General features: G+C 37.7%; 1 protein-coding gene across 1 annotated transcript in view; it reads right to left on the reverse strand.

The window, feature by feature from the left end:
- The window catches only part of LOC102833891 (cytochrome P450 20A1-like), a 54,457-nt gene that overhangs the window by 14,843 nt on the left and 27,363 nt on the right, over nt 1-12,251 (reverse strand). Inside the window, exons 8-9 of the mRNA XM_006861970.1 lie at nt 11,560-11,614; nt 7,936-8,056 (exon numbers count right to left, since the gene is read on the reverse strand). Coding sequence (XP_006862032.1) covers nt 7,936-8,056; nt 11,560-11,614 — 176 coding nt within the window. The remainder of the gene's footprint in view (nt 1-7,935; nt 8,057-11,559; nt 11,615-12,251) is intronic.

A 12,251-nucleotide genomic window follows, 5' to 3' on the forward strand; every position in this document is an offset into this window, starting at 1 on the left:
AACACTTTAAAAAGGTCTTGTGCAGCAGATTTGCCTAATGCAATACGTCATCTGATCTCTTGACTGCTGCTTCCATGAGTGTTGATAGTTGATCCAAGAAAAATGAAGTCCTTGACAACTTCATCTTTTCTCCATTGATAAGAATGCTGTTTATTGGTCCAGAGGCGAGGATTTTTGTTTTCTTTACATTGAGATGTAATCCATACCGAAAGGCTGTGCTCTTTGAATTTCATCAGATCCAAATATGGATCTCTTCCAATCACTCAACCAGATAGTTGTCTTCCAAATTTCTTGGCAGAGATAAGTGAGCACCTCCTGTGCCGCCTCACTTTCTTGAAAGATTTCAATTTTTATTCCATCAATTCCTGGTGCCTTGTTCTTTGCCAATTCCTTCAATGCATCTTGGATTTCTTCCTTCAGTTTCACTGGCTCTTGATCATATGCTCGTCTGTCAGTTTGTTGTACTATGGTGGCTTGTGAGTTGCTGTGATTCTGAAAGTTATGCCACTGGTATTTTAAATACCAGGAGGGTCACCCGTGGTGGATAGGTTTCAGATGAGCTTCCAACGAAGACAGACTAGGAAGAAGGAGTGACAAACTTCCGAACATTTAGTCACTGAAAATCCAAAATGGGAGGGGGCTACAAAGGCAAGAAGTGACTAGCCTACAAGCTTTCAAGAGGGAGCCTAGAGCCAGAGGGTGCAGAGGAAGGTAGAATCTCCACTGAGTAGTATACAATCTGTCTGGGTGGGGCTGATGAAAGGAGATGGGGATAGGTCTCCTGTGGTACAATGATGAATAACCCCTATTCTTAACTTCAGTTCTACTGTATATCCTTAAACAATAATCTCACTTCTAGAACTTTGTTTCATAGACATAATTAGAAATACCACAAATATGTGAGCAGAAGAATGTTTGTTTATCTCCAGGAAATAAACAAAAACAAAACAACATATGTCTTCATTTTTTCTTTCAACAAATATTTAATGGATACCAACTACAGCCTAAATACAATTTTTCTTTCAACAAATATTTAATGGATACCAACTACAGTGAACCAGTTTAGAGTCTAGTTGGCTATGGTAGAGAGAGGGAAGAGCCACTAAGGAGGAACAATTAAGTAACGTAAATGTTATGATAATGAAGCTGAGTGTATTAAGGTGTTAACTGGTGGTGGTTGTGGTTAAGCACTGTGGAATCAGTTCCACTCACTGTGACCCTGTATAGGGTTTACCAGAGTGGCTGGTAAGTTTGAACTGTCAACCTTGATGCTCCAACCAATCTTGCTTATTCTAGGGAGCCACACCAGGAGTTCAGGAAAATGGCCTTATAAGAGAAACTTAGACTAAGACCTGTAGGACAAACTGGAGTTAGCTAGCAGGAGGAGAAAGAGAATCTAGACAGACCAGGGAGCTGTACAAAAACCAAGAGATAAAGAGTGCTATGACCTCTGGTGTGGTGCTGTAGGGTCAGCACTAGACTCTGAACCACAAGCTGCTCCCTGGAAACCCTATATAGACTTGCTAAGAGTTGGAACCAACTCAAAGGCACTTAACAACAACATGCCTCCTAAGGAACAAAAGAATTTTAGCATAGCTCAATGCACAGGTGTGAAGAGGCCTCTTTGGTGAGGCTTAGGTGAAAGTGGTAGTCTAGGATCAGTTCTTCAAGTACTTCATAAACTAACGAAATGTTTAAATTCACTCTTAAGAACAGCCAGAAACCACAGAAGGACTTTAAATTGGATAGTCACAAGATCAGATGTGATTACTACCTAGATATATAAAGATCCCTAGTTCAGTGACACTCACCTTTGATTCAAACTAAAAGCTTCTAAGAAGCTTTTGAAATCTTCTAATGTTTAGGTTGTTTGGGATGGGTCCCAGATATCTGTATTTTTAAAGCAACTTGGGTTATTGCGAAGGAATGCTGATACAACAGGTTAAGTGCTCAGTTATTAACAAGTTGGTGGCTTGAACCCACCCAGTGGCTCATCTGTTGTCAGTTTGACGTACTGACATGGTCTCAGTTTTAATTTTCTTCAGCTTCAGCCTGAACTTGCATATGAACAATTGAAGGTTCCACAGTCAGTCCTTGGCCTAGTTTTGGCTGTTGATACTGAGCTTCTCCATTGGCTCTCCAGTTTGATTCCTGTGTATTCCATCTGGTGAGGTCCACTTGTATCATCACCATACGTTGTATTTGCATATCAGGTGATTTACATCATTATTTCTGTTACCAAGGCCATATTTTCCAATTACCGATTCTTCTTTGTTTTCAACTTTTTTATGCCAATCACTAGTATTTATCAATGCATATTGATTGCGTGTTTAATGAATTTCAGACTGAATAAGTTGGTTGTTGTTGTTGTTGGTACCAAGTCATAGCGACCCTATGCACAATAGAAAGAAAAACTGCCCAGTCCTAGGCCAACCTTACAATTGTTGCCATGTTTGGCCTTCCTGGTTTCTCGTTCCTTCCAACAGCTGTATATGATTGAAGAACGCTTAAAGGAAGGGTTGCCTGCTATCCAGTCTCTCACACTTCCAACCCCTGTGTAGTCACAGCTGATGGTTTTTAAACCTTTTTTTTTTTTTTGAGGTATTATTTAAATATTTTAAAAAACATCTATTTTACCTATGTTGTTGTAGTTCAATGATATTGAGTAGATTCTGTCTCATAGTGACCCTTCATAAGGTTTCCAAGGCTATAAATCTTTATGGGAACAGAGAGCTTCATCTTTCTCCTGCAGAGTACACTGTGAGCTCAAACCATTGGCCTTTTGATTCACAGTCAAGTGCTTTATCATACAGAACCACTGTACTCGCATTTTACCTATGTTGTTGTTGTTAGGTGCCCTCGAGTCGATACCGACTCATCGTGATCCTATGCACGAAAGAACGAAACACTGCCCAGTCCTGGGGCAACCTCAGAATTCTTGCAACGTTTGAGCCCTTTGATGCTGCCACTTAGCCAATTCATCTCACTGGGGGTCTTCTTTTTCTATGACCCTCCACCCTACCAAACATGATATCATTCTCCAGCAACTGGTCCCTCCTGACAATATGTTCGAAATATGAGAGATGAAGTTTGCCCATCCTGGCCTCCAAGGAGCACTCTGGCTGCACTTCTTCCAAAATGGATCTATTGGTTCTTTTGGCAGCCCATGGCACTTTCAATACTCTCCTCCAACACCATAACTCAAAAGCATCACTTCTTCTATGGTCTTCCTTATTCACTGTCCAGCTTTCACATGTATGTGAAATTATTGAAAATACCATGGCTTGGGTAAGGTGCACCTTAATTCTCAAGCTAACATCTTTGCTCTTCAACACTTTAAAAAGGTCTTATGCAGCAGATTTGCCTAATGCAATACATTGTTTGATTTCTTGATGGCTGCTTCCATGAGTGTTGATAGTTGATCCAAAAACAATGAAGTCCTTGACAACTTCAATCTTTTCTCCGTTGATAAGAATGTTGTTTATTGGTCCAGTGGTGAGAACTTTTGTTTTCTTTACATTGAGATGCAATCCATACCAATGGTGTGATCTTTGATATACATCAGTAAATATTTTAAGACAACTTCACTTTCAGCAAGCAAGGTTGTATCATCTGCATATCATAGATCGTTAATGAGTCTTCCTTATTTGTCTTCATATAACCCAGCTTCTCGGATTATTTGCTCAGCATACACGTTGAATAAGTATGGTGAAAGACTACAACCCTGTCACACACCTTTCTTCATTTTAAACCATTCAGTGTTTCCATGTTCTGTTTGAACATGGTCCATGTACAGATTCCTCATGAGCACAATTAAGTGTTCAGGAATACTCACTCTCTGCTATGTTGTCCATAGCTTGTCATGGTCTACACAATCAAAAGCCTTTGCATAGTCAATAAAGCACAGGTAAACATCTTTCTGGTATTCTCTGCTTCCAGCCATGACCCGTAGGACATCAGTAATGATATCCCTTGTTCCATGTCCTCTTCTGAACACAGCTTGAACCTCTGGAAGTTCTCTGTCAATGTATGCTTGCAGCCATTTCTGCATTACTTTTAGTAAAACTGAACTTGCATGAGATATCAAAGAGATTGTCTGATGATTTTCTCATTCCATTGGGTCACCTCTCTTTGGAATGGGCACAAATACGGATCTCTTCCAATCAGTCAGTCAGATAGTTGTCTTCCAAATTTCTTGGCAGAGATGAATGAGTGCCTTCAGTGTCGTCTCACTGTCTTGAAGATTTCAATTTTTATTTAATCAGTTCCTGGTGCTTTGTTCTTTGCCAATTCCTTCAATACATCTTGGACTTCTTCCTTCAATATTGGCTCTTGATCACACGCTACCTCTTAAAATGGTTGACCATCAACTATTTCCTTTTGTTACGATGACTCTGTGTATTCCTTCCATCTTCTTTTGATGCTTTCTGCATCATTCAATAATTTGCCCAGAGAATCATTCAATAACGAAAGTCAAGGCTTGATTTATTTTCTTCAGTTCCCCCAGCTTGAGAAATGCTGAGTGTGTTCTTCCTTTTTGGTTTTCTGACTCCAGATCTTTTCACATTTTGTTGTAATATCTGACTTTGTCTTCTCAAGCTGACCTTTGAAATTTTCTGTTCAGCTCTTGGACCTCCTCATTTCTTCCATTTGCTTTAGCATCTCTACACTGGAGAACAAGTTTCAATGTCTCTTCTGACATCTATTTTGATCTTTTATTTCTTTCTTAATAATTTTTTGCTTTCTTCCTATATTATGTTCTTGATGTCATCCCACAACTTTTCTGGTCTTCGGTCTTTAGTGTTTTAGTGTATCAAATCTGTTCTTCAGATGATCTCTAAATTCAGGTGGGATATATTCAAGGTCATATTTTGGCTCTCATGGACTTGTTTTCATTTTCTTCAGCTTCAGTTTGAATTTGTATATGAGCAACTGATGGTCTGTTCCACAGTCTGCCCCTGGCCTTGTTTTGACTGATGATATGGAGCTTTTCCATCATCTCTTTTCACAGATGTAGTCAATTTGATTTCTGTGTATTCCAACTGGTAAGGTCCATGTGTATAATCATGTATCATACTGTCTAAAGAAGATATTTGAAATGAACAAATCATTGATTTTGCAGAATTCTATCATGCAATCTCAAGCATCATTTCTATCACCAAGGCCATATTTCCAACTACTGATCCTTCCTCTTCATTCCCAACCTTTGCGTTCCAATCACCAGTAATGATCAGTACATCTTGTTTGCATGTTTGATCAATTTTAGATTGAAGAAGCTGGTAGAATTCTTCTGTTTCATCCTCACTGGCTTTAATGGTTGGTGCATAAATTTGAATAATAGTGCTATTAACTGGGCTTCCCTGTAGGTACATGAATATTATTCTATCACATACAGCGTTGTACCTCATGACTGATCTGGATATGTTCTTTTGACAATGAATGCAAGACCATTCCTCTTGAATTTGTCATTTCCGGCATAAACCATTTGGTTGTCAGATTCAAAATGGCCAATACCAGTCCATTTCAGTTCACTAATGCCTAAGATATCGATGTTTATGCGTTCTATTTAATTTTTGACTATTTTCAATTTTCCTAGATTCATACTTTGTACATTCCATGTTCTGATTATTAATGGATGTTTACAGTTGTTTCTCTTCATTTTGAGTTGTACCCCATCAGCAAATGAAGATCCCACAGACTTTACTCCCAGGGCTTTACTTAATTCACATCATCACGTTCAATTCTATTTTGAGGAGGCATTTCTTCCCCAGTCACATTCTGAGTGCCTTCCAACCCGAGGGGCTCATTTTTCAGCACTATATCTGACAGTGTTTCTCTGCTATTCATAGGTTTTCAGTGACTAAATATTTGGAATTAGTTCATCACTCCTTCTTCCTAAGTCTGTGTTTGTCTGGAAGCTCATTTGAAACCTGTCCATTGTGCGTGACCCTGCTGGTGTTTAAAATACCCGCGGCATAGCTTCCAGTATCACAGCAACTCACAAGCCACTACAGTATGACAAACGGACAGAAAAGTGGTGGATTTTACCTATAGTTTGATAAAATGTACAATTGTGCAATTACACACAAGTCTTCATTCCTGGCCCCAAAGAACCATTGATCTGGTTTACAACATTATAATTACATATTTTCTACAATTTAACTTAAATGAAAACATTTAATAAGTAGTCTTTTAGTTTGACTTTTTTCACTTAGCATTGTTGTTGTTGTTGTTAAGTGCCGTCGAGTCGGTTCCGACCCATAGCGACCCCGTACAGGGTTTCCGAGGGTGTAAATCCTTACGGGAGTAGAAAGCCTCATCTTTCTCCCGCGGAGCGGCTGGTAGTTTCGAACCGCTGTCCTTAAGGTTCGCAGCCCGATTCGTAACCACTACGCTACCAGAGCTCCTTCACTTAGCATAATGAGATATATATATGTTGTTGGATATTATTAATATTGTGCTCCTTTTTATTACTTAGTAACACTCCACAGCCATAACCTAAGCCATAGTATTTCCAATAGCCTCATAGGCATATAAAAGTTGGACAATGAATAAGGAAGACCATAGAATTGCTGCATTTAGAGTTATGGTGTTAGAGAAGAATATTAGAAGTACCATGGACTTCCAGAAGAACAAACCAATCTGTGTTGGAAGAAGTAAAGCCAGAATGCTCCTTAGAAGCTAGATGATGAGACTTCATTTCTCATACTTCAGACATATTATCAGTCCCTGGAGAAGGACACCACTCTTGGTAAAGTGGAAGGTTAGTGAAAAACAGGGAGACCCCTAACAGGATTGAGTGGCACAGTATTAGCAGCAATGGGCTCAAGCACTACAGCAACTGTGAGGTTGGGACAGAACCAGGCAGTGTTTGGTTATGTTGTACACAGGGTCACAATGGGTTGGAATCAATTCATCACCACCTGACAATATCAACGTTCCATATTAGGATATACCACAATTAGTTTATTTTTTACTTGATGAACATTTGAATTTATCCCAACTTTTTGGTATGTTGAATGTTGCTACGAACACCTATATACAGGTCTTTGAGTGGACACATGTTTTTACTATTCTTGGTTAAATGCCCAGTGAACTAGATTGTGTGATGAGTGTAAGAGTGGTCTTCAAAAAGTTGTGGGAACGTTCCATTATCTTTAATACCATTTTCCACAAACTTTTTGAAGCCCTAATGTATGTTTAACTATAAGTTACTATAAAGCTGTTTTCCAAGGTTGCAGCATCATTTTGCATTTCTACCAATAAATGTATAAGGATTCTACATATTTTACCTCACTTATACAGGTTAGTTTGGGTTTGGCGCTGTGAGTTAATGTGCCAGACTGCAAAGCCGTTTGAACTGCAAAATTGGTAGTTCAAGCTCACCAGCTGCTCCTCAGAAACCCTATACAGGGTCGCTATGGATCAGAACAGACTCGATGGTACTTACCAACAACAACATACACGTTAGTTTAGAGGTTTCATAGAAAGTACTGAAGTGTTTCAAGAAAGGTACTGTATCTAAGTAGCCCCAGTGGCACAGTGGGTTAAGCGTTGGGCTACTAATAGGTCGGCAGTTCAAACCCACTAGCTGCTGCTCTATAGGAGAAAGATGAGGCAGTCTGCTTCCCTAAAGATTTACAGCCTTAGAAACCCTATGGAGCAGGTCTACTCTGCTTGATACGGTCACAATGAGTCGGAATCAATTTGATGGCAGTGACTTTGATTTACTGTACCTTATTTTAAAATCTGTTAAAATATGTATGTATATTTTTTGGGGGTGTGTATGTCTATTTGTTTGTTTTTTTGTAAGTATTTTAAGTCCAAAAAACATATAGCGCTTTCCTAGATATCAGCATTATCTTTAAATTAGGCAGTTAAACCAGGCCAACTTTATCTTTTATTAACTTCTTCTTACTTTTATTATGTTCTTACCTGAGTTGCTCAATTTTCTCTGGAGTAATAGGACTCTTCCCAAAAACTTGGTCTATCTCTTCATATAATTTTTTCTGAGCTTCTTTGGAAGTGGTTAAAAACCAGATTGCCCAAGTGCATACTAGGTGAAAAATCATATTAATAAAAATGAAAATCAATAACTAATGGCTTGAGGGCAGAATAACAAACAATTCTACAAATGCTTTTTTTTTTCCTGATGCAGAAGATACATAAATGTGCCAAAAAATAAAGTAAAATTTCTCACAGGGTTTTTACTTTATTGAAAAGAATATATCCAATAAAAGAGATATCCAATCTGAAAGGTCTCTTTCTCACAACTGGCAAGTACAAAAGCTACATTTTACCTTAGGTAAGACAGTAATGATCATTAATAAAATTTAATGCTGGGGGAGTGTTTAATAATTTCATGGTTACATGGGTCACTCAAAACATTGTAAAATCTGAAAATTAATTTTACCAGTTCACTCAGAAGTCCCAATGAAATGATTCAAATAAATCAAACTAGCAGATCTACCTATAAGTCAATAGCTAAATTTTACTTGTAGAGGTAGATATACTGCATCTACAATTGTTACTCATAATTGCTTGTTGTTAAGTGCCATCGAGTCAGTTCTGATCCACAGAAATCCTGTATAGAGTTTTTGAGTAGCGACTGGTGAGCTTGAATCGCCAACCTCGCAGTTCACACTGACCTTGCAATCCAGCACATTAAACCACAGAGACACACCAGGACTCTCATAATTGCTTAGGACAGTAGTTACCAAAACTCGTCTGGAGATGAAAGAGACTAGAGAATCGCCCTAAGACAGCCTTTGAACTTGGAATTGAAGCTACTACTGCAGGTCATCTTTCAGTCAAATAAAATTGGCTTATAAAATGAACAGTATCACCTGTGAGTAATGTGCTTCCTTAAACATTTAATTATATGAGATCAAACAGTCAACAGTTACCCAAAAGCAAAGATGAGATGGCAAAGAAGAAGAGAAGTTAGATCAATGGAATTAACGACACTGCTTGAGCAATGTGTGAATTGTAACCAATGGCATGGGGCAATTTGTATGAAAATTATTAAAGGGAAACCTAATTTGCTGTGTAAACTTTCAACTAAAACACAGTAAAATATAATTTAAAAAAAAAAATCATCTGGTGAGTACTTGATGCTGTAGTCCCATACCCACAGATTCTAAATCATTACGTTTGAGGTAGAGTCCAGGTAATCGTGGAAGTACTGTGATGAACATCAAAACTGGAAAACCACTAGTTTACTTCTGTTTAAACTGGTTGATGGTTTATGTTCAGAGGAAATGAAAATAAAGGTAAGAGAATTATGTGATGAACATAAAACGTAGGAAATAGAGAAGAAATATTTCCTTTGGTAATATAATTACATCTGCTGTGGGTTAATGCACCAGACTGCAAAGCTATTTGAACGTCAAGGTTAGCGGTTCAAGCTCACCAGCTGCTCCTTGAAAACCCTATACAGGGTCTCTATGGGTTGGAACCAAATCTATGGCACTTAACAACACAACATTCAAACAATGGAACTATCCAGAAATATATTACCTCTTTCCCCAGATTCTGCTTGAACTGACACCACCTACAGCTCTACTTTTCTATGTTGGATCATTTTTAACATATTTACCTAATTTTTAACCTCTTTTCTAAGGTAAATATTGATTTGGTCTCAAAGTTTTTATTTTTTAAAATGTTTACCTGATTCATCTATAACCCAATACTTATACCTGAAAGATACTTTCTGTACTAAATATAATTATCAATAAAATCCATACCTATCCAGTGGCACTCAATTATTTTGATAATTTACCCAACCCAGATCTTATAAAAAGCACAAGTGATTACTTTCCTTTACTTTAACCTGCATATGCTTCTTTATTATGCTTTTTGAGCAACCTATAGAATCCCTATCCCACAAGCATTGTTACACAGTGTACAATTTTACAGTATACAGTATATTGAAAGAATTAGAACAAGGATTTTCATACAGTAGACATTCACATACCCCGACTATTATCACTTAAAAGTAATGCAATTATTTAATCTTAATGATCTCAGACAAAGGTTCTTTTGTATAGCTCTATTATAAAGTACTCTGGAGAGCTTAAAATCTGTTTTTAAGCTAGTTGTTGTAGTTAAGTGCCGTGGAGTCGGTTCCGACCCATACTGACCCGTATAGGGTTTCCAAATAGCGACTGGTGAGCTTGAACCGCCGACCCTGCAGTTTACGCTAGTTAGGGTTCTTTAAATACAATAATGAACAGGACACAATGTCATAACTGAAAGACAGGTTGGAGGTCATCTAAAGTTAAACCTTCATTAAGAAAAGGAGAAAATACAGAGGTAAGTATCTTGCCTAGGTTAGTAAGTGGCAGCAGAGTAGAGGCTTTAATGGATTTTCCTGCCTATCTTGACTCTCCAAAACTTGAGTAATGCCTTTTTAAAATATCCAACCTACATGCAAATAAAGGAGCTCTGGTAGTGTAGTGGTTACGAATTGGGCAGTGAACTGCAAAGTCAGCACTTCGAAACTACCAGCCGCTCTGCGGTAGAAAGATGAGGCTTTCTGCTCCTGTAAAGATTTACAGCCTCGGAAACCCTGTGAAGGGTCACTATGGGTCGGAACCGACTCGACGGCACTTAACAACAACAACATGCAAATACGCAGTAATCCCCTAAACACGGCAAATAAGATTTAAATCATAACTCAGTTTTGGAAATGGTCACATTTCCAACATTGGTTGTGTCCAGAGCACAACCAATTCTGATATTTTGAAGGGCTTTAGCAAAGATCTATTTTTAATGTCATGAATTTTGAAAATATTTTGTCAAAGGTTAATAATGCCTTAACTAACACATGCTTGCCTAGATTCCATCTCGTCTGTAACAGCTAGAGATCTCTAAGTGTCAAAATTTGTACAAAGAGGAAAATTTATGGATGTTTTCATTTGTACTCACTATTTTTTGGAAATTTCCCTTAAACAGAAAGACTTGGATATGAAATGCCTTAGGTGAACATAAATTATCTAGATTTTGAGCTCATGTTTTAATAATTCTAAGCATTTTATACTAGTGTATTTTTATATCTATATACACTTTTTTATATATACTAAAAACCAGTGAGGAAACTTAGAAACATCACATATTTTAGGATTTTTTAATAAAAATTTTTTAAAATCACCTTCAACTCCACCAGCAGAGTCCTTTTAAATTGTGTTCTCTGTGGCCTATATTTTCTGCTGGTAGACCTTGATAAGAGCACACAGGATGGGAATCAAAGTGAAAAGCAGCAGTAGGAAATGGAAAGACTCGCTGCTCCAGCTGCAAAGGTTCAACAGCAGTTCATTTTAAAAGACACTAACTGGAATTCAGAATCCATAAATGTCAAGAAATTTATGGCACTGTTCAGAGGTGGCATAAGGCACCTACAGTAAAAAAGATACTTGTGTAAATTAAGCCTTTAAAGCAAGAGTAAAAAAGAAAAGGGAAATTTTTATACAACGCTCTGCAGTCTTTCTTTCACTTTAGAATATCTTAACCTTTACATATTTTGTAATCCACCTAAAAATACATAAATTTTTTACTTACACTTTGCAGTTATTATACAACCAGCCAGAGAAAATATCACACTGTCTTCTAGGATCTAAGAAACAAAGCTAAATTTAGAAAGTGTGAAATGTAAAGCTGCTTATATTAGGCCCTACTAAAATAACCTAAAGTATAAAATAGGATCAAAGAAAGAATAAAATACCTTATTTTTTTAATAATGTTTCTATTAAAACAAAACCTGTATCTGAAAACCAGCCTAAGCACTGCATTGCTTTTAGATGCAATACATATTTGTTGATAAGATTATTGGCTGATGATACATTTGGACAAACAAACTGGCTCAGTACTATCTTTCTGACTTGGTCTGATTGCAGCATCGAAGCCTCAGAAACAGTGGAGAAGAGGCTGCCATGCTCCTCATGTTGTTGCTGTTATTGTTATGTGCCATCGAGTTGGTTCCAACTCATAGTGACCCTATATAGGGTTTCTAAGGAGCGACTGGTGAGCTTGAACCACTGTCCTTGCAGTTCAAATCAACTTTTCAGTCCAGCGCATTAACCCACAGTGCCACTCTCTTCATATCCTGATCTTAGTTCTGTGTGCACACGAATATTTATACAGAAGACCACTTCTGTCAGCAAGGAACTAAAAGCTGACTTGCATATGTTGTTGTTCTTGTTAGGTACCATCGAGTTGGTACTGACCCATAGTAACATTATGCACAGCAGAAC

This window comes from Chrysochloris asiatica, unplaced genomic scaffold, assembly GCF_000296735.1.
Source record: "Chrysochloris asiatica unplaced genomic scaffold, ChrAsi1.0 scaffold00045, whole genome shotgun sequence".
In the NCBI taxonomy this organism is placed as follows: Eukaryota; Metazoa; Chordata; class Mammalia; order Afrosoricida; family Chrysochloridae; genus Chrysochloris; species Chrysochloris asiatica.